At 42.8% G+C, this 22,221-nt stretch overlaps 3 protein-coding genes across 7 annotated transcripts; 2 read left to right on the top strand and 1 right to left on the bottom strand.

The window, feature by feature from the left end:
• The first annotated feature begins 964 nt into the window (after positions 1-964).
• LOC106597533 (arg8-vasotocin receptor-like) lies at positions 965-3,570 on the top strand. The gene is made up of 2 exons (XM_014188709.2): positions 965-1,820; positions 2,181-3,570. The coding sequence occupies exons 1-2, from the start codon at positions 965-967 to the stop codon at positions 2,258-2,260; spliced, it is 936 nt and encodes a 311-aa protein (XP_014044184.1). The 3' UTR covers positions 2,261-3,570.
• Positions 3,571-11,579: 8,009 nt separating this feature from the next.
• On the bottom strand, positions 11,580-15,343 carry LOC106596258 (THAP domain-containing protein 5-like). 5 transcript variants are annotated; one of them, XR_006760210.1, is made up of 4 exons: positions 15,183-15,343; positions 14,614-14,800; positions 11,877-14,060; positions 11,580-11,822 (listed from the first exon to the last, which is right to left on the bottom strand). XR_006760210.1 is itself a non-coding variant. In XM_014187564.2 (3 exons), the coding sequence occupies exons 1-3, from the start codon at positions 15,263-15,265 to the stop codon at positions 13,233-13,235; spliced, it is 1,098 nt and encodes a 365-aa protein (XP_014043039.2). In that variant the 5' UTR covers positions 15,266-15,343; the 3' UTR covers positions 11,580-13,232. The 5 variants fall into 5 exon arrangements, 3 of the variants coding, with proteins under 3 accessions (XP_014043039.2, XP_014043041.2, XP_014043040.2); XR_006760211.1 differs by having other exon boundaries at positions 11,580-11,804; positions 11,895-14,060; XM_014187564.2 differs by having other exon boundaries at positions 11,580-14,060.
• A 596-nt stretch (positions 15,344-15,939) lies between these two features.
• On the top strand, positions 15,940-19,203 carry LOC106593663 (CD82 antigen). The gene is made up of 8 exons (XM_045698676.1): positions 15,940-16,193; positions 16,363-16,485; positions 16,691-16,792; positions 17,042-17,116; positions 17,396-17,500; positions 17,612-17,788; positions 17,947-18,030; positions 18,256-19,203. Exons 1-8 carry the CDS (start codon positions 16,128-16,130, stop codon positions 18,496-18,498), a joined length of 975 nt encoding a protein of 324 aa, XP_045554632.1. The 5' UTR covers positions 15,940-16,127; the 3' UTR covers positions 18,499-19,203.
• Positions 19,204-22,221: the final 3,018 nt, after the last annotated feature.

Below are 22,221 nucleotides of genomic sequence, written 5' to 3'. Positions count from 1 at the left end.
TGAAACAGGACTCAGAGAAGTGCTCTCACAGAGGCCAGAGTAACGGTATAAACACATCATTTCACAATATGACATTTACCACAGTCTGAATCTCTAGAAAATCCCTTTCTCCAAGAATATGCCGTGACCAGTCAAAACAGTTGTTGACTTGATGCTTTTAAGTAAACATGGGCCGTATTGATACATGGATGCTGAGGGAGAAATGCACTACCAATGTTCTTTTACATTAAATTGTAAAGGATACAAGTCCTTATGCCTGACTTTTATCAATCATATTCAACATGGATTACATTTGAAAGAGTCTTGTTTAGGGGTGGATGTAGTCTGTTCCTTTTGTATTTTGTGGAAGAAAGGCTTTCCATTAGGCCCATGTGGCTGATGGTGACAAAGTACAGGTCTATGTCTCCAATTAATATTGAGAAGAAATGGAAATGAGGGACATTGAAGGAAATGAATGTGCACTTACGTGTGAAGCCAGGGGAGGTGTTCATATTGAACATGTAGCCTAGATGTTCATTACACTCTGGGAATGCGCACTGCGCACCTACCTATACAGCACATTCTGATTTCATTGGTGCATCCAGAGCCATATTTAAACAGGCCTACAGCTCTGGTGCACCTGTCGTTGCAGCCCATCTTTTCTCAGACGCTGATGGCCCGTACAAAATGTCTCAGTCAGACGATGCTTGCAGGGCTACCCAACCACATAGCGCCGGGCGGCCAAACTGACGTTTCTTGAAGGTATGTTGCGATCAATGGAGGAGCAAATTAAATTCAGGTTGAGTCGTCAGGCAAATACGACGCTACTACCAGCTAAAGCACTTGTTGCTGCTGCGCAGAGCTACTGCGCATCATAGGCGAGAGATAGTGGCCGAATTGCCAATAGGAAAGTATTGGACCTAATTTACTGAACATAATTAACAATGAAAAAACAAATAGTAACCAAAAAATCTTGTAAGGGACAATGAGTTTACAACTCAATTATAGTGGCAATGGCAGTTCAGAGCGGGAGGACGCGGGAGGAACTGATGAAACAGGTGAACACGACTTTGCGCTTCTAAAAGCTGGAGTTTTGGGATTGATTTTTGTCTTAGCCACATGTGGGAATTTGTGCCTTCTACGTGCACTTCGGAGGAAGCGCAAGATGAATACAAGGACCCACCTGTTCCTTCTGCACCTGTGCTTCGCGGACCTAGTGGTCGCTTTCTTCCAAGTCCTACCGCAGCTCTGCATGGAGATTACGCACCGGTTCCGCGGCTCAGATTTCGTCTGTAGGTCGGTGAAATATCTTCAGGTGGTTGGGATGTTCGCCTCCACATACATGATAGTGGCCATGACCATTGATCGGTACCATGCGGTCTGCAAACCCATGGTGTCGTTCTTGAAGGGTTCCTTTAAGAGGTACGTCGCCATAGGCGCAGCGTGGCTGATCTCTCTGGCTTTCAGCACTCCGCAACTCTTCATCTTCTCTCTCCAAGAACTAGAGGACAACCTGTATGATTGTTGGGCGACATTTATTGAACCTTGGGGTTCTAAGATATACATCAGCTGGATTACTTTATCAGTGTTTGTTCTCCCGGTTATCATCTTGCTGTACTGCCAGATTAAAATATGCACGGGGATATACTTTAACATGAAGAGAAAGGCGCTCCAGGCTTCCACGAGCGAAGGGCGCACGGGCACCAAAGGGGTCTCGAGCGCGATGTTGAAGACGGTCAAAATGACATTCGTCATCATTATGGTCTACTCGATATGCTGGAGCCCCTTCTTTGTGGTCCAGTTGTGGTCTGCATGGAGTCCCAGTACAGCGCCCACAAATGGTAAATTAGATTTTATTTGTGGATCTGCTTGTCATTTTACTACATTGTTAAGAGCTAGTAACATAAGCATTTCGCTGCACCTGCTATAACATCTGCTAAACTGTGTACGCGACCAATACACTTTGGGATTAGAAATCAATGTGGTTTACTGTCAGTTATGACATAAATCATTTATACCCTTGTGCCACCACAGGTATCTAGAAGCCACAGGTATCTAGTTTAATAACAATGATTGGACTCCAGTTCCATTGATTTGCATGACCTTTCCCATTCTTTCTGTGGAAACCTGTAGTGCTATTTTTAGCATGCCATATCCTCTGTCTCTCTCTCTCTCTCTCTCTCTCTCTCTCTCTCTCTCAGGTCCACTGTTTGTCATCATCATGCTGCTTGCCAGTCTGAACAGCTGTACCAACCCCTGGATCTATCTTTACTACAGCTAGGAGACACTATGTTGGACTAGCTCTGGTCCAGGGTGCTACTTTCAGCTTCACAGAAGGCTCAGCATCAGCAAGCCACACATAACACCATGGACCAGAGCTATTGATGGACCATATGGGCAATATGGAAACTCCCCCAACTCCACTGCTTCACCTTGTACTGTATATAGCATTTCTTTGATGTCATTGAAGACCCATGGTTTAGACACATGTAAATATCCTCGTTGATTCAACATCAAGATTGGTATGTCAAGCCGACCATTTTAGCTCTCAGCAGTAAGCAAATTGAATGTATATTCTTTCAAGCTAATATTCTATAAGAGGTGCAGGAACTCGAGCAGTAGAACATTTGAGGTGGCGGTAGTCAGTTCAGGTGAGCTCCTGCCCAAACCAATCACTGATTATCTACCAGAAAAACTATTGTGAGGAAGGATATGGGCATCAGTGAACAACGAATGGTTGCTTTGTGAGTATAATGTATATTTATTATGACTATCTGGTCCATATATTTATTGATGTGTTTGAGCTTTGACATATCTTTACATAGATATATCTGTATTTTCTCTGTTTTGTGTAATGCAACAATAAAACACGTCTGTACATGATTTGAATAATTCCCTGAACAAGTCTGAATGTATCTATCTACTAATACTCACATTGTTTTAAAACCCTGGTGCAAAACTCTGTTCAGGAGGAGTGTAAATGTTTCCTGTAGCTGGGGTCATGTGGTTGTGCTGATTGTTTTTCATGTTTAACATTACTGTTCTGTTGTGCTGATTGTTTTCCATGTTTAACATTACTGTACTGTTGTGCTGATTGTTTTCCATGTTTAACATTACTGTTCTGTTGTGCTGATTGTTTTCCATGTTTAACATTACTGTACTGTTGTGCTGATTGTTTTCCATGTTTAACATTACTGTTCTGTTGTGCTGATTGTTTTCCATGTTTAACATTACTGTTCTGTTGTGCTGATTGTTTTTCATGTTTAACATTACTGTTCTGTTGTGCTGATTGTTTTCCATGTTTAACATTACTGTTCTGTTGTGCTGATTGTTTTCCATGTTTAACATTACTGTACTGTTGTGCTGATTGTTTTTCATGTTTAACATTACTGTTCTGTTGTGCTGATTGTTTTTCATGTTTAACATTACTGTACTGTTGTGCTGATTGTTTTCCATGTTTAACATTACTGTACTGTTGTGCTGATTGTTTTCCATGTTTAACATTACTGTTCTGTTGTGCTGATTGTTTTCCATGTTTAACATTACTGTTCTGTTGTGCTGATTGTTTTTCATGTTTAACATTACTGTTCTGTTGTGTTGATTGTTTTTCATGTTTAACATTACTGTTCTGTTGTGCTGATTGTTTTCCATGTTTAACATTACTGTTCTGTTGTGCTGATTGTTTTTCATGTTTAACATTACTGTACTGTTGTGCTGATTGTTTTCCATGTTTAACATTACTGTTCTGTTGTGCTGATTGTTTTCCATGTTTAACATTACTGTTCTGTTGTGCTGATTGTTTTTCATGTTTAACATTACTGTTCTGTTGTGCTGATTGTTTTTCATGTTTAACATTACTGTACTGTTGTGCTGATTGTTTTTCATGTTTAACATTACTGTTCTGTTGTGCTGATTGTTTTTCATGTTTAACATTACTGTTCTGTTGTGCTGATTGTTTTTCATGTTTAACATTACTGTTCTGTTGTGCTGATTGTTTTTCATGTTTAACATTACTGTTCTGTTGTGCTGATTGTTTTTCATGTTTAACATTACTGTTCTGTTGTGCTGATTGTTTTTCATGTTTAACATTACTGTACTGTTGTGCTGATTGTTTTTCATGTTTAACATTACTGTTCTGTTGTGCTGATTGTTTTCCATGTTTAACATTACTGTTCTGTTGTGCTGATTGTTTTTCATGTTTAACATTACTGTTCTGTTGTGCTGCCTTCTCGGCCAGGCCTCCCTTGCAAAAGAGACTCTGTGTCTCAATTGTCTTTTCCTGGTTAAATAAAGGTAAAATAAAAAGTTCCATATGGAAGTGAAATAATTCAGTGTTTTCTGGGAAAGCACACTATCAAAGTAATAACTCCAATGACTTACATATGCTTGGGCTCTCTCCCGTCTAGCTTCAAACAAAATGGTACCGCGTGGTAAACATTTCAAAGAAATTAAGACCATTGTTACATTCAACAATAGTCCTATGGTTTTCCTTTGAAAATACTTTTCCAATAGCAGACTCTCAGAGCTGATTTCCTTCCAGCCAAGTAATTATGACACATGCAGGCAGGGTTGGGGAGTAACTGATTACATGTAATCTGATAACGTTACCAGCAAAAATATTGTAATCAGATTACAGATGCTGTTGAAATACTAGATGGTTACGTCTTCCATTACTTTTAAATTCAGAAAGGATGTTTGCGTGATAAAATACATTATGACACTTTTCTGTTTTCTCAATGACATTCAATTGTAAAAAGACGTTAAAGTTTGTTCGACCTGAGCAAGTCTGAGCACAAGTCAGAGACCACTATGATGACACACCAAATGATGACCACCAATCAGAGACCACTATGATGACACACCAAATGATGACCACCAATCAGAGACCACTATGATGACACACCAAATGATGACCACCGATCAGAGACCACTATGATAACACACCAAATGATGACCACCAATCAGAGACCACTATGATGACACACCAAATGATGACCACCAATCAGAGACCACTATGATAACACACATTTGATGGATCCATTTTGTCTTCTTCTAATGCCTCGTAAAGGGAATGTATTCAGATTACATTACTGAGTTTGGTCAATCCAAAGTTGCATTACTGATTACAATTTTGGACAGACAACTAGTAACTCTAACGGATTACATTCAGAAAGTAAGCTACCTAACCCTGCATGCATGTTATTGACAATGTGGTAACACTTTATATTAAGGTCCCTTAATAAACAATATAAACAGTTTGGAAAGAGTTTACTTATCACTTATTCATCATTATTCCGACATTTGTAAATGTCATTAAGCAATCTCTAAATAGTCATTTACACATTTATAAATGTTATTTTAAATGATTTATTAATGATTTATGAGATCCTTCATAAATTGTTTGATCATAGTATGTTAACAATTTGTAAATTATTAATAATATACAACTAATGTACTTATTTGTCAACATAAGTTATTGTCAACATAAGATTATTGATAATGTATTTGTTAAAGGTTGATTAATGGTTTGACTCAGCATGTATTTACATATTTATAAATGTATTTATATACAGTATGTCATGAATGGTATATTTATTCATGGTTAATGGGTACATTTATAAATGTGAGAACAGTTACTTACTAATACCTCAGTTGATGATTAATTTAGATCCTTATAAACCATTTACTAATTATTAATAAACTGTAATATAATAAATGTTGTGAATCCAATGTGTTGCTTTAGCATTACCTAGCCTAGCATGCTGACGAAAAAAAGCAGTTTAATGAAAAACGAGCAGTATTTAAATCTTCTCGGTTTTGTGGCTTGGATAATGGGATAATTAGGAGTACAAGCAACACCTTCTATTCACGGATTGACATACGTGTTTCAAGCCATATCCCTCATCCGTCACTGCGGTGAAAGCATATTGGAATAGGACAGTTTTGACTTGAAGGCAGACTGAACTTCAAGTTGAGTCTTGGCTAACTAAACACAGTAACATACAGTACCAGTCTAAAGTCTGGACATACCTATTCATTCAAGGGTTTTTCTTTATTTTTACTATTTTCTACATTGGAGAATAATAGTGAAGACATCAAAACTATGAAATAACACATATGGAATCATGTAGTAACCAAAAAGTGTTAAACAAATCAAAATATAATTTATACTTGAGATTCTTCAAAGTAGCCACCCTTTGCCTTGATGACAGCTTTGCACACTCTTGGCATTCTCTCAACCAGCTTCATGAGGTAGTCTTTTGACTGCTACTGTATATAAATACATTGATAAATATGTATATAAATGGTGAGTCAAACCATTAATCAACCATTAACAAATGCCTTATAACTAATCGTATGAGTTGACAATAACTCCTTTATAACAATGTTGTTATGATTGCTCCTGGCTGTGGTTTGCTTCATTGTCACTTAATGTGAATTTCAGACTGCCTGAATAACAGACCATGAAATGACAAAAACACAAGACGATCTATTCTCTTCACAAATGTTTATCCATCTTGCAAACATTCAGACAAAAGAACAAAGGACTTGATTGCAAATTGCCTGTGAGGAAGGGAAATTCCTTTCATGTTCACTTTGAAAGCTATTATCATACTTAAGCAAGTGTGTGGTATATGGCCAATATACCACGGCTAAGGGCTGTATCCAGACACTCTGTTGTGCATTGCGCTTCAGAACAGCCCTTAGCCGTAGTATATTGGCCATATACCACACCCCCTCATGCCAATATAGTATATGTAGTATGGCTTGTCCAACAGGTTTCATAACCATTACCTGCATTCACATAATTACTGTACTTTGTCTTTAAGGGGGCAGTCTGCGTTTCCTACATCCATTTTTGGACTTTGAAATTAATTATATCTACCCATAGATTCTTGAAGAATATTACTTATTAATGCCCCATGAGTTTAGTTTAACTGTCGTACCCTATCAGAACCCAATCGAAAAGCTTGTTTTACTCCAATATTTGTAAACAATGCAATTGTAAACAGTGTATAGCCTCAAAACATGGTTAAAAATATAGTTATCCCTTAGCTTTTTACCAAAACAGTGGTGGGGTGCCGCTTTGTTATAGTTTGAACTGCAGATTTTTAAAGACCCACTGTTCCAAAGACATGAGTCCTACATGGAACTGTATGTGCTGTACTGTTGGGTTTATTCTACAAGTTACAGTTAGATTACCCCGCCTGTCATTCCCCTGAATTTATATAATTAACTGAAGAACATGTTGTTCATTTACTTGATGAACAAGCCTTAATTAGCATTGATGGACACCTACTGATCATTCAATACAAAATCAATTAAGAGACTTCTCTCCCAGCCAATCAGCCCCAATTATAGATGATTTCTAATGAACAATGGTGGGAACACCTGTCAGTAACCACAGGTTTGTTTACTTGGCTCATCTTGTACTGCAAACAAACACTCAATTTGGACTCCTCGTTGGCTTTTATGGATCAGAGTGGTTACTGTGGGGTTTTTGTGTCTCTATGGCAATTGTAGGCTAAGCTATATTAGTATGTCTTGGGAGTGGTTATGGCCACTCCTCCCTGTTGACACTGTAGTGGTTCTAAGTGTGCTTGTGAGCGAGCAAGAGCGAAAGAGAGAGAGATACTGTAGTGGTCCTAAGACCCTTCTATAGTTCCTCTGAGAGAGAGAGAGAGAGAGAGAGACTGTAGTGGTCCTAAGACCCTTCTTTAGTTCCTCAGAGAGAGAGAGAGAGACTGTAGTGGTCATAAGACCCTTCTTTAGTCCCTCTGAGAGAGAGAGAGACTGTAGTGGTCCTTAGACCCTTATTTAGTCCCTCTGAGAGAGAGAGAGACTGTAGTGGTCCTAAGACCCTTCTTTAGTTCCTCAGAGAGAGAGAGAGACTGTAGTGGTCCTAAGACCCTTCTTTAGTTCCTCAGAGAGAGAGAGAGACTGTAGTGGTCCTAAGACCCTTCTTTAGTTCCTCAGAGAGAGAGAGAGAGACTGTAGTGGTCCTAAGACCCTTCTTTAGTTCCTCAGAGAGAGAGAGAGAGAGAGAGAGAGACTGTAGTGGTCCTAAGACCCTTCTTTAGTTCCTCAGAGAGAGAGAGAGAGACTGTAGTGGTCATAAGACCCTTCTTTAGTCCCTCTGAGAGAGAGAGAGAGAGAGAGAGAGACTGTAGTGGTCCTCAGACCCTTCTTTAGTCCCTCTGAGAGAGAGAGAGAGACTGTAGTGGTCCTCAGACCCTTCTTTAGTCCCTCTGAGAGAGAGAGAGAGACTGTAGTGGTCCTCAGACCCTTCTTTAGTCCCTCTGAGAGAGAGAGAGAGAGACTGTAGTGGTCCTCAGACCATTCTTTAGTCCCTCTGAGAGAGAGAGAGAGACTGTAGTGGTCCTCAGACCCTTCTTTAGTCCCTCTGAGAGAGAGAGAGAGACTGTAGTGGTCCTCAGACCCTTCTTTAGTCCCTCTGAGAGAGAGAGAGACTGTAGTGGTCCTCAGACCCTTCTTTAGTTCCTCTGAGAGAGAGAGAGACTGTAGTGGTCCTCAGACCCTTCTTTAGTCCCTCTGAGAGAGAGAGAGAGACTGTAGTGGTCCTCAGACCATTCTTTAGTCCCTCTGAGAGAGAGAGAGAGAGACTGTAGTGGTCCTCAGACCCTTCTTTAGTCCCTCTGAGAGAGAGAGAGAGACTGTAGTGGTCCTCAGACCATTCTTTAGTCCCTCTGAGAGAGAGAGAGAGAGAGAGAGACTGTAGTGGTCCTCAGACCCTTCTTTAGTCCCTCTGAGAGAGAGAGAGACTGTAGTGGTCCTCAGACCCTTCTTTAGTTGGATTGGTTCAACAGTGCAGAAGTGAACCTCCCCGACATTTTTCTCGTCAGGACCAGAAAGAGAGAAACGATACACGTGGAACAGCACCATGTGACTCAATTAAACCAATAATGATTGTGTAAATACTTCCAGGAAACACGTTTTTTCTTTCTGGAGTCATTTTTCTCAAATGAAAAGCAGAAACTACTGACCTGTTCTGACAATACCATGCATAATGCATGTTAATACTTTAGACTCAAGGTGATTAGTAGCTTGCCTTCAATTACTAGAAGTATACTCTATCTTTGAATGGACATAACACAGGGAATGGATGCTTCATTTAGCATTAGCCTTTCACAAACAACAATAATAATACCATCAAAAGAATCTTATTACTCTGAAATGAAATTAGACTCTAAGTACAGAACAAACAATGGCCCCATGAAGTCTGTTTGTTTAGAGTCTTGACTAATGCGTTGGAATCATGCTAAACACCTCATTCATTCATATGAGTCGTTCAGGCAAGTGCAGTCAGGGAGAGCGTTCCAAATGGGCCCTAGTAGTGTATTATACAGGGTGCCCTTTGGGAAGCAGCCAGGGCCTCGGTTCCTAGGGATGGAAAGCGTTTCTGGCTGCAGAAAGATGCAGGGGTGAATCCTAACATGTTGACGTAGTCATGCAGTGATATCAACGGGAAACTAAGTGAACATTTGGCATCTAATGATAGCCTTTATAAAGGTCAGTTATGATGAATGCATCAGCATATAATTATCATTGAAGAAAATGGACTGGCAGTAGCACTAGTGGTTCTGGGGGGGCGATTCCCCTGTGACAACAATTTTGGACCCCCTTGTGGCCCCCCTAAATGTGGAGTATGAAATAATTTTTACATAACTAATTTTTGCTATCGTTCTTTTTTACATCCGTTATTAGACAGTGGCAACGGAACACTAATGATTATAAACATGGTATTTTGCCTGCTAATGCCTGCAATGCAGTGAAGACAACGATATGACAACAATAACGTCTAATGTAACTGGCCCCTCTAACAGTACAACTGGCCCCAGCTTGGCCCCCCCAGTTGAAATGGTCTAGACAGTAGCACCTAACAACCACTTGTCTTTTGTTATGACTACGGGTACAATTAAAGTAAGTGCTTTTCTAAGGCAAAAGTCAGTGCTTAGATGTTCAGCTCAACCATAACTGGAGTTATTCCTGTATCCACACAAACTGTGAATAGGCTGCTGCTCCAGAAACCTGGATCAAGGAGTTAGCCAGCTAACTGTCCAAAACTGCCTGAAATAACTTCATAGTTCTGAAGTTTCCAATAAAAACAATATTTCCAATAAAAATAAGCAATAAAAAAATTGCTTTCTTAATCAACCAGAACATCAATAGTTAAATGTGGCTGCTAATCAAAGTTAGCTGGCTAAGTTAATAATCCTGCTTCCTGAAATACCCACTGGGTTGGTGCAGTGCAGACATAAAGCCTGCCCCATGGCAGTTTGAATCCTAGATCCTATGCAGAATGCAAACAGGATTAGACTATCACTTGGCAACAGACAGAGCTGCAGTCAGATGACTAGGAGAGAGCCTAAAGGCAGAGTGAGGAGCAAACTCAGATCGCCATTTTGAGGGCCATGTTCTAATGTAATATAATGTTCATTAGATGTGTTGCGAGCACAAAGGTACTGCATTGAAACACACAAGCACAGCAATTAACATCTGTAATTGAATAAATATTGTTTTCCTATGACCGACATGATTGGGTGTTGTGTGTGTCCTTGTATTTGTGCTGCTGCTACATTCTATTGGACAGACACAGAACAAGGGTGTGGGCCAATCATCTAGAGCCAAAGACACGACCTACAGGCCTATCTTTACATTATCAAAGTCAACCTATATGATTTGAAATCGTCAGTGAAGTCCCCCATCTTCTTCATTACTGCTCAAAAGGTCTTCTCGGATATCAATACAATTGCTGTGAAGTTCACTTTGTAGCATTGCAGACTAGTAATCAATCAGTCATCTCAGTATACATGCTGTTCTCTTTACCTGAGATCAATAAACTGGGAAAGTGACAATGTGGTAAGTTTGTCTTCAGAGTGGCTCTGTGAGGCGTGTGACGTTTCTCTTATAGATCTCAGGTCAAAATAACAGCATGTAGTCTACACTGGGACTAGACCTTCCTTCATCTCACAATAGCCTCCAAGCAGCCCTTTTATCAATGCTGTTGTGCTTTATGTAGCTGCTATTTATCTCTCTACTATTGCTCCTATGGAATTCTAGTGGTTGCTCACATTATGTTTCACTACAAGTGATGAGAATTGAAACGGTCAGTTCTGGTTCGAGGTTACGCCACGTTCATAACAACTGTGAACTCGGAATAAAACGAGCTCCGACTGGGAAAAGTAGTTTTGAACGGTCGTTCAACTCGGAATTCCAAGTCGGGAACTCGGGCCTCTGATGCCCGGGAACTCCATCAAATATAAGGTCAAATCATGTCAGCGATCTACAGGTGGGAAGGTCGGAGCTCCAGAAAGAAGCCCGAGTTTCCAAGTTGGAATTCTGGAATTCTATTTTTTCCAGTCGGAGCTAGATTTCCCCCCAGTCCCCCCCCCCCCAGCTGCATAAAGCTCCATCATGAAGATCACTGACGTCATGATTTGACCTCGTCCCCCCGAGTTCCCAGTTGTCTTGAAAGCACCATCAGTTTCATCATGACACGTGTGATATCATTGCCAGTGCATTGATAAAAGGGTTGCTTGTAATGTACGCCATTTCCATCAAGAAAGAGGACCGCAGTATTGCATTTCATTGATGAGAAATCAGTTGATTTAATTACATTGTGGAAAGAAGTAGAGGACGCCCAACCAATGGGAGTCAAGGAGCAGCCAAACAGTTACATCATCAAAAAGGTGCAAAGCTTGTTTAACATTCAAATATATTATATTATTTAAGTATTAAAAGCTTGACGTTTCGGCCTTCACCAGAACCGGTTTATTCATCAGAACCTGGTTATTTATCAGAACCTGTTTATTCACCAGAACCTGTTTATTCACCAGAACCTGTTTATTTATCAGAACCTGTTTATTCATCAGAACCTGTTTATTTATCAGAACCTGTTTATTCACCAGAACCTGTTTATTTATCAGAACCTGTTTATTCATCAGAACCGGTTTATTCATCAGAACCTGTTTATTCATGAGAACCGGTTTATTCACCAGAACCTGGTTATTCATCAGAACCTGTTTATTCACCAGAACCTGTTTATTCACCAGAACCGGTTCATTCACCAGAACCTGTTCATTCACCAGAACCTGTTTATTCATCAGAACCGGTTTATTCATCAGAACCTGGTTATTTATCAGAACCGGTTCATTCACCAGAACCTGTTTATTCATCAGAACCGGTTTATTCATCAGAACCGGTTTATTCATCAGAACCTGGTTATTTATCAGAACCTGTTTATTCACCAGAACCTGTTTATTCACCAGAACCTGTTTATTCATCAGAACCGGTTTATTCATCAGAACCTGTTTATTCATGAGAACCGGTTTATACATCAGAACCTGTTTATTCACCAGAACCTGTTTATTCACCAGAACCTGTTTATTTATCAGAACCTGTTTATTCATCAGAACCTGTTTATTTATCAGAACCTGTTTATTCACCAGAACCTGTTTATTTATCAGAACCTGTTTATTCACCAGAACCCGTTTATTCATCAGAACCGGTTTATTTATCAGAACCTGTTTATTCATCAGAACCTGTTTATTCATCAGAACCTGTTTATTCATCAGAACCTGTTCTGATGAAGGCCATTGATGAAGTCCGAAACATCAAGCTTTTAATAGTTGCTTGAATAAAATATATTTTGAATAGTGATCAAGCATTGCACCTTTTCCTATTGAACCATTTAATTAGAACCAAGAAGATACACCTAAAACGGTGTAATCGTCTCAATTACTCAGATATAAAACATTAGTGAAAAACACATGCCTTTTTATACATTAATAACAAGCAAAGTAAGGATCTGTATGACCGCACAGTAGATTTGATATGATATACTATATCATTGAATAAAACAAGCAGCCATCTGTAGCACAAGAATAGGGAATATCACTTACCTTAAAACGCTCCAAATTACACCACTTATACTGACAATCTATGTCAGTCAGTGATGTCTAAACAGGCAACAGTAGTGCAGAGCGCCAGGGCCTATCCTAAAGACACAGTGCCACCTAGCGGAGACAAATGGAAGGACAGGGAGCCCCTGCCTAGAACGCTCTTTGAGAAGGGCCTCACTACAAGTAAGTAATATAACTCTTGTGAAACATGTAAACAGATAATAAATAAGTACAAGTGATTGAGACTGTAATAACCCTGTAATAACTACACAAAATCCATCTCATTAGAAAGACGGTTGTTAATGGAAACAAAGCACTACGGTTAAGACATCAGAGCAACGCAGAAGTAATATAGTCCTCTAGTAATTTCTGCTCTTCTTTCAAAACAATGTTGCTCTTCTTCAGATGTGCCATCTCGCTCTCAAGCGATCGTATTTTAGCCATGGTGCTTTCCTCTCTCCTATCCAGCTCCATGATCTTGGTGTGGAGGCTGGCTATCTTCCTCCACAGCTGTTCCTTGTCCGTGTCCTGTTTGGAGTAGGAGTGCTCGTACACAGAGATGTGTTCCCCCTCCCCGGGGCCCTCCTCCCGGTCTCCCACCCACTCCTCCCTCCGCAGCTCCAGAGGGAAGATCCTAAACGTCTGACCGAGGGCCACATGGAGGGCGTCCACCGTGGCTTCACATTCAGAGAAATGGCCGACAGGGACGACGGATTCACAGCAGAGCACGGTCACAGTGGAGTCCAGTGTATCCAGCTGCTGCAGTGTCTGTGTCTCACCAGACAGGTTCAAGCATGAGGCTGTCAGTATCCCACCACTGTCTCCAGATAGTTCTCTGTTCACCTCACACACTGCAGCCTGGGTCTCTGAGAGCATCAGCTCTCCCAGGACCATTTCACTAGGAGTAGAGGCCTCTGTGTCTGAAACAAGCGGTCTTTCATATAACAGTGTAGTGACCGTAGATTCACTGGCATCCTCAGGGTTAGGGACAGGAGTGACACTCACCACGACTGGTTCCACTCTGACAGTCCTTTTCAGAATCAGAGGTGTATTCTTGCCAGGAGGGGAGGGGGAGCGGATGAGTTCAATGTTGGAGTCGCATATCCTGGTTTTGGGCTTGGTGGTGTTCTTACTGGTGGAAACTGCTTTATCTTCATCCTGAGGGGAAAGAGTGATGGTAAAACACAAACAGAAATCATGCTATCATAATATAGCCATGTATAGTGCTGTAATTTCTTTATTTTTATTTGGGGGATTTGTGTGTATTATTTTGTATTATTAGGTGTACTGCATAGTTGGATCTAGAAATTAAAGTGTTTCGCTGCAAAATATGCTGCACGACCAATACAATTTGATGTTGCACTTTAACAAATTCCAGGGATGGTTCAATTCAAAATCAAGGCAGTCAATTCAGGTAAACTTAAATAACAATTCAAAATGTGAAAAAACAGCATCTATTTTCAATGACTTCTCAATAAACTGAGGAGTAGAAGCTATTTATTTCTAAACTTTTTTTCCATTGTTGAATTTTAAATTAAAATAAATTCCTGAAAATATCCTAACACAATGCTTTGTACACTGCAATGACGATCAGTGTAAAATGCATGATCAAACTAATGTGAAACTCTAATATCAGTCACTATTATTGAAATGTGCATTAAGACTTCTGCTAATTGTGTTGTGTGTCATAGAAGGGTGTCTGTCTACTTACATGGTGTGTGTGAGGGAAGATGGTGGGGAAGGCTGTGTGTTTCAGGTACCGGATCCCCCATCGCAGGTCAAAGCAGTCCTCAGTGAAATGTTCACTACACAGGTACTGGTGTCTGCTGGGGGTCCACTCCTCTCGCTTCATGTTGTCTACCCATATCTGCAGCCTGACCTCATCTTGCAAGGGGAACCTGTGGGAGGAGACAATACGAACGTGTTGTTAAGACAGCTACATTGTTGACATGCCCTAATTCGATTTGTCAGCCCCATCCAAATTCTCAACATTACATACAAAGCATTGCTTCTGTAACCTTACTAGTGTTTCAGCCTAGGCTGAAGCCCAAGAAACACAATAACAACAAATGCAGCACCAGTCATTCATTCAATTGTTATACACAATGTAAAGAAAGGAGGCTTTGTGTTTTTCTATGACAGTTAACTATTTGTTCTGAGGGCACTGCTGGATACACAACGCTAGCCAGCAACCAATATGAGCATGCTAGTTAAGCTAGCTAGGAGTAGGACTGTATCTGCACATATAGAAACGTGATGGGAAAATAATAGATACCGTACGGGTAAAAGCTTATTCTCTTGTTTTCTTTAGAGGGTGTTCCTCCACGATTTTTGCAAAGTTTTACAGCACAGTAACGGGGCATATTTCACCTGAAAACACATTAAACGTCTGTATGCGGAAGTCTTTCTGTCTTCCTCTACTGTATGGCTGCGGCAGAGAAGAGAGTTGCTGCGGCACGTAAGTTGTGGCTCAGTGTCCAAATTACACTGCCCTCTAGCGCTTGGCGGTGGAACTGTATCTTTCCCACCAACCAGAGCCATTCTGCATTTAGATGTTAATTATCTCTCAAACAGTGGAGGCTGCTGAGGGGAGGACGGCTCATAATAATGTCTAGAATGGAGTGAGCCATCCTCCCCTCAGCAGCCTCAACTGCTCTCAAACATCAGTTTATTGTTCTGTAACAAATGCCTAAACAGCATGCTGACTTTGTGTGTCAAAAAATGTAGGTTATCCCTACCATGGCAGACCCAGGATTCAAACCCATGCCATAACAATACAAAACATTGTCTCATAGGCTACTAGGACATAGGATCCAGGACTACAGCACTTCAAGTATCAGGAAGGTAGGTGGTAGGTAGATGTGTGTGTGTGTGTGTGTGTGTGTGTGTGTGTGTGTGTGTGTGTGTGTGTGTGTGTGTGTGTGTGTGTGTGTGTGTGTGTGTGTGTGTGTGTGTGTGTGTGTGTGTGTGTGTGTGTGTGTGTGTGTGTGTGTGTGTGTGTGTGATACCTTCATGCGTGGGTGTAGTTAATTATTAAGAACAACAAGGAGCTGGACTCTGTTCCCAAGGTGACGGAACCAGGAAATGGCACCTACCAAATAAAGCATTACCTTAACAGTAGTCAGGCAGATAGGGAGGTGAGAGAAAAAAAGTTTGTCTGGCATTGCTGTTGCCCGTCGCCGTGTCAGTGAGAAGTAACCACAGATACAATATCAGGAAGACATCATGAAGGTGGACGACAAGTTTCAAATTCTGAAATTCTTTGCAGCAGTTTTCAACTCTGTTTTCCTGGTAAGAACAAAAAAAGATGGAGAATTCAACCTAACCCTAATCTAAACCAACTAGCATTCATCATCTGAATCTTCTAAAAACGATCCAGAGATGTGGCTTTGCCTCCCTACATTAGGGTTTAATGTACTACATATGAAGTGACATGCAGCTTTCTGAATCCTCTACACAGATTCTGGGGCTCTGTATCTTTGGATGTGCGGTATGGATCTTGTTTGACAAAGACAATTTCATTTCTGTTCTCAGCTCTGGTGAGTTATACTGGACAGAGAATTGCCATTTGTCACATTTCAGAGTTTCTATATTAACTCAAATGTTATGAGAGAGACAAGGGTGTGATTGTTCCTCCGAAAACACACCTGTGTTTTTGTTGTGTGTGTGTGTTTGTGTGAGTGCGTGTGCTTGTATGTGTATGTGTGTGTGTGTGTGTGTGTGTGTGTGTGTGTGTGTGTGTGTGTGTGTGTGTGTGTGTGTGTGTGTGTGTGTGTGTGTGTGTGTAGACTGTAGCTGGGGGACTGTTCATCATTGGTCTAGTGGTGGTTGGTGTCACTATCCTGGGGTGTATGGGAGCCCAACTGGAGAACAGGTGCTTCCTACTACTGGTGAGTGGTCATGTTACGGTCATAATAAGACACCCACCCACTTTATCACATATAGTATAACCTTTGAAATTTGACGTTTATGGACAAACATATGATTCTGCTGTGAGACTGTGAGAGCTTGTTGGAACAAACAGCTGACCCGCGCATCACTAACACACACACACACACGACTCATCTTAAGCTCCTAGTGCTGTGTTTGTGGTGGTCTAACTGATTTTAGTCAACTCTCTGTCTTACCTTTCCTCTCAGTATATGGGCTTCCTGATCTGCATCGTCCTTGGTCAGCTGTTTGTCACCTTCATCATTTTGTTAAATCATGGAAAGGTATGTCCAGGACCAAGTATTAAGCATCTCAGAGAAAATGGACTGTCTTTAACATGTTGTTGCATAGTACTATGACAGACAGACAGACAGACAGACAGACAGACAGCCAGCCAGCCAGCCAGCCAGCCAGCCAGCCAGCCAGCCAGCCAGCCAGCCAGCCAGCCAGCCAGCCAGCCAGCCAGCCAGCCAGCCAGACAGACAGACAGACAGACAGACAGACAGACAGACAGACAGACAGACAGACAGACAGACAGACAGACATGTGTTTTGTTCTTACAGATCACATCTAAGATGAAAATAGAAGTGGATAAGATCATCACTGAATATGGAACAAACCCTGACAATCAACGACATTGGAAGCTTCTGGATAATGTACAGCGCTATGTATGTATGACAGCAATTGTGAAATATGGTCCACATCAAAAGTGAAGATGAGGCGAGACCAAACTGACCAATTGTGTGCGTGCGTGTGTGTGAATACGTGTGTGTGTGTAGGGGCACTGCTGTGGTATGCAGAGTCCTAATGACTGGCAGAGAAACATGTTCATTAAGAACAACAGTCTGATAGAGGTGTATCCCTGTTCCTGTTTCAACACCACGGACTGTCCTGCCATCTCAGGATTCAGCACACTGCTGTTTGGAAATGGAAATGAAACACAGATCCATCCACAGGTACAGTCTCTCTCTCTACCTCTCTACCTCTCTCTCTCTACCTCTCTCTCTCTCTTTCTCTTTCTCTCTCTCTCTCTCTCTCTCTCTCTCTCTCTCTCCATGCACACACACTCCTCCCATCTGTATTGACATTTTCCAGTGTGTGTGTTTTTTTACAGAGTTGTGTAGACATAATCACCAACTGGCTGAAGGAGAACACTTTGACAATAGTGGGCATGGAAGTGGGCCTGCTAATCGTTCAGGTAACACACAGACACATGAACACACACAAACACACACAGACACACAGAGACACACACACAAAGACAAACACACACACACACACAAAGACACACACACACACACACACACACACACACACACACACACACACAAAGACACATGCACATACGCACTACTCAGCTGTTCACATTTGTCTTAATCGACAGGTTTTCCAGTTTGTTGTTGTTGTTGTTGATGTTAAACAGGTCCTCCAGTTTATAGTGGCTGTGTATCTATACCAGACTGTTGGTCAGAAAGCCAAGCTGAGAAATGGTAGTCAACTGATTCGCTCTGAGGAACATTGTGAACCAAACCCTGACTTCCTTGATGACCCTGACCAAAACCATGCCTATCCTGAACCAAACCAGGCCTACGCACATACAAACCTTGCCTACCCTGAAGACCAACACCAGGCTGACTTCGGACCAAACCATTCCTACCACCGCTAACCAGGACCAGAGTGTTGCTGTATGACTGAAGACACTTTGGGCGCTAACATTGAATTGCTCAGTGGAGTTTGGTGGGAGGAGCAATACGAGGATGGGCTCATTGTAATGACTGGAAAGGAATGATTGGAACGGAGTCAAACGTGGTTTCCATATGTTTGATACCATTCCATGAATTCCATTCCAGCCATTACAATGAGCCCGTCCTCCTATAGCTCCTGCCATCAGCCGCCACTGGAATTGCTCAAACTCTAAATGCTCAGTTCAGTGCTTTCAGCCACACAGGCCTTCTACTAAAGAGGGTTTTCTGCTGACAATGAGAACAATCTTAGTTCATTAGTTTCCATAGTTTTTTACTGTTTATGGCTTAATGACCCGATCAGCCCTAACTGATCAGCCGGACCTCACCTTGTGTGAATAGTTGTGTACGGTACTGGTCAGCCTGAACAGTTACTTGGAAATGTAGACATAAAGAAAGGTACCACAATTTTGAAACTGCAAGCCGACTCCACCATTGACTAATACAAACAACTTATGAACCTCTTTACATTTCACAAGACTGTTGTTATGTCTGCAGACGGACAGCGTTAACATTGCTGCCTTGAAATATTTCATTGAGTTTGATAGTGCTATCACTGAGTGATGCCTGACATTGGTGATAAGTGATTGACTGTCTGTAAATTACGCATTAAAATCTTCAAAATGGGATTTCTTGATTCTTCACAATGGCTCCCTCTTCTGGTTATCTTAAGTGACACAGGTGAGTTTTATACATAAAGAGTAGCATTCTGTTTGTGAAATGTGGCGTAAGTGATGTTATGGGTATAGGCCTATGAAATGCTTTGATTAAGTTCCATTATGTGTCTTTCATATTTGATGGAAAACCATATGTATTAAGGCATGAGGGAAGACAGGTCAGATGTTAGGTTCGGACTAGGGAGGGTACAGGTAGAGGAGGACAGGTATAGACCAGGGTCAGATGTAAGGATCAGGGAGGGTTCAGGTAGAGGAAGACAGGTATAGACCAGGGTCAGATGTAAGGATCAGGGAGGGTTCAGGTAGAGGAGGACAGGTATAGACCAGGGTCAGATGTAAGGATCAGGGAGGGTTCAGGTAGAGGAAGACAGGTATAGACCAGGGTCAGATGTAAGGATCAGGGAGGGTACAGGTAGAGGAGGACAGGTGAGGGTAGATGTAAGGAGGGAGGGTTCAGGTAGAGGAAGAGGTATAGACCGGGTGAGGTGTAAGGATCAGGGAGGGTAAGGTAGAGGAAGACAGGTATAGAAGGGTGAGATGTAAGGGTCAGGGAGGGTTCAGGTAGAGGAAGAGGTATAGAACAGGGTCAGGTGTAAGGGTCAGGGGTGAGGGTACAGGTAGAGGAGGACAGGTAAGAAAGGGTCAGATGTAAGGGTCAGGGAGGGTACAGGTGAGGAGGGGTATAGAAGAAGGGTCAGGTGTAAGGGTCAGGGTGAGGGTACGGGTGAGAAGAAGGTATAGACTAGGGTCAGGGTAAGGATCAGGGAGGGTAAGGAAGAGGAAGAAGGTAGAAGGGTCAGATGTAAGGATCAGGGAAGAAGGTAGAGGAGGAAGGTGTAGAAGAGGGTGAGGTGTAAGGGTCAGGGTGAGGGTACAGGTAGAGGAGGTCAGGGTATAGAAGGGTGAGAGTAAGGATCAGGGTAGGGTACAGGTAGAGGGTGAGAGACAGGGTGAGGGTAAGGGGAGGGGGTGAGAAGAAGGGTGAGGGTAAGGGTAGGGGTGAGGGTGAGGGTAAGAAGAAGGGGTGAGGGTAAGGGTAGGGGTGAGGGTGAGAAGAAGGGTGAGGGTAAGGGGAGGGTTGAGGGTAAGGAGAAGGGTGAGGGTAAGGGTAGGGGTGAGGGTGAGAAGAAGGGTGAGGGTAAGGGGAGGGTTGAGGGTAAGGAGAAGGGTGAGGGTAAGGGGAGGGGTGAGGGTGAGAAGAAGGGTGAGGGTAAGGGGAGGGTTGAGGGTGAGAAGAAGGGTGAGGGTAAGGGGAGGGGTGAGGGTAAGGGGTGAGAAGAAGGGTGAGGGTAAGGGGAGGGTTGAGGGTGAGAAGAAGGGTGAGGGTAAGGGGAGGGGTGAGGGTGAGAAGAAGGGTGAGGGTAAGGGGAGGGTTGAGGGTAAGAAGAAGGGTGAGGGTAAGGGAAGAAGGGTGAGGGTAAGGGTAGGGGTGAGGGTGAGGGTGAGAAGAAGGGTGAGGGTAAGGGGAGGGGATGTTTGGGTAAGGGTAGGGGTGAGGGTGAGAAGAAGGGTGAGGGTAAGGGGATGAGGGGATGTTTGGGTAAGGGGAGGGGTGAGGGTGAGAAGAAGGGTGAGGGTAAGGGGATGAGGGGATGTTTGGGTAAGGGTAGGGTTGAGGGTGAGAAGAAGGGTGAGGGTAAGGGTAGGGGTGAGGGGTGAGAAGAAGGGTGAGGGTAAGGGGATGAGGGGATTGGGTAGGGAGGGTGAGGGTGAGAAGAAGGGTGAGGGTAAGGGGTGAGGGGTGAGGGGTGAGGGTGAGAAGAAGGGTGAGGGATGAGGGGATGTTTGGGTAAGGGGAGGGTTGAGGGTGAGAAGAAGGGTGAGGGTAAGGGGATGAGGGGTGTTTGGGTGAGGGAGGTGAGGGTGAGAAGAAGGGTGAGGGTAAGGGTAGGGGTGAGGGTGAGAAGAAGGGTGAGGGTAAGGGTAGGGGTGAGGGGTGAGAAGAAGGGTGAGGGTAAGGGGAGGGGGTGAGAAGAAGGGTGAGGGTAAGGGGAGGGGTGAGGGTGAGAAGAAGGGTGAGGGTAAGGGTAGGGGTGAGGGTGAGAAGAAGGGTGAGGGTAAGGGGATGAGGGGATGTTTGGGTAAGGGTAAGGGTGAGGGTGAGAAGAAGGGTGAGGGTAAGGGGATGAGGGGTGTTTGGGTAAGGGGAGGGTTGAGGGTGAGAAGAAGGGTGAGGGTAAGGGGTAGGGGTTTGAGGGTGAGAAGAAGGGTGAGGGTAAGGGGATGAGGGGTGGTAAGGGGAGGGTTGAGGGTGAGAAGAAGGGTGAGGGTAAGGGGATGAGGGGATGTTTGGGTAAGGGGAGGGTTGAGGGTGAGAAGAAGGGTGAGGGTAAGGGGATGAGGGGATGTTTGGGTAAGGGGAGGGGTGAGGGTGAGAAGAAGGGTGAGGGTAAGGGATGAGGGGATGTTTGGGTAAGGGTGTAGAAGGGTGAGGGTAAGGGGATGAGGGGATGTTTGGGTAAGGGTAGGGGTTGAGGGTGAGAAGAAGGGTGAGGGTAAGGGGATGAGGGGATGTGGTAGGGTCAGATTTATTTAGGTCAACATGACTGTTTCCCTTTCTGACTCGTGGTGGGTTGTCACTACTGTAGTAGTTATTGACTAACTGACCTGCTCCACCACTCACACCCATTGGTCACTAGTCCATCCATACAGACAGACAGAGAGGGGTATTTGACCCGTGGGTCCTCAAGGTTGGAAGACATGACAGTGTTCAGGAGCAGCGTTCCAGTACAGGTAGGAAACTCTGAAGTTTTGAAAACCTTAATAGACACATGTAGAAAAGAAGAGGAGGAAGGGAAGCGCTGCTGAGGTACACAATTGTAGATTTTGGTAGACAGAAGGTGCTTTTTGGTAAAAGGGGTAAATTGGTCATCAAAAAGAAAGGAGGACCAAGGCACTCTTCACACAATTAATTAAAATGCCTTTATTTGTATAGCATGTTCAATGAAAATAAAGTTTCAAATCTCAGAC

This window comes from Salmo salar, chromosome ssa17 (assembly GCF_905237065.1).
Source record: "Salmo salar chromosome ssa17, Ssal_v3.1, whole genome shotgun sequence".
NCBI classification, from domain to species: Eukaryota; Metazoa; Chordata; class Actinopteri; order Salmoniformes; family Salmonidae; genus Salmo; species Salmo salar.
This window is presented reverse-complemented; position numbering and strand designations above follow the sequence as displayed.

Excerpts from the sequence above, each read along its gene's own strand:
- LOC106597533 (XM_014188709.2), top strand. The coding sequence starts at position 965 with ATGAGTTTACAACTCAATTATAGTGGCAATGGCAGTTCAGAGCGGGAG. Across the intron at positions 1,821-2,180 it reads CAGTACAGCGCCCACAAATG|GTCCACTGTTTGTCATCATC; the intron begins GTAAATTAGATT and ends TCTCTCTCTCAG.
- LOC106596258 (XM_014187564.2), bottom strand. The coding sequence starts at position 15,265 with ATGCCCCGTTACTGTGCTGTAAAACTTTGCAAAAATCGTGGAGGAACA. Across the intron at positions 14,801-15,182 it reads AAGAGAATAAGCTTTTACCC|GTTCCCCTTGCAAGATGAGG; the intron begins GTACGGTATCTA and ends CTCCTCCCACAG. Across the intron at positions 14,061-14,613 it reads TCTTCCCTCACACACACCAT|GATGAAGATAAAGCAGTTTC; the intron begins GTAAGTAGACAG and ends CTTTCCCCTCAG.
- LOC106593663 (XM_045698676.1), top strand. The coding sequence starts at position 16,128 with ATGAAGGTGGACGACAAGTTTCAAATTCTGAAATTCTTTGCAGCAGTT. Across the intron at positions 17,117-17,395 it reads TTTTGTTAAATCATGGAAAG|ATCACATCTAAGATGAAAAT; the intron begins GTATGTCCAGGA and ends TTGTTCTTACAG. Across the intron at positions 17,789-17,946 it reads AAACACAGATCCATCCACAG|AGTTGTGTAGACATAATCAC; the intron begins GTACAGTCTCTC and ends GTTTTTTTACAG.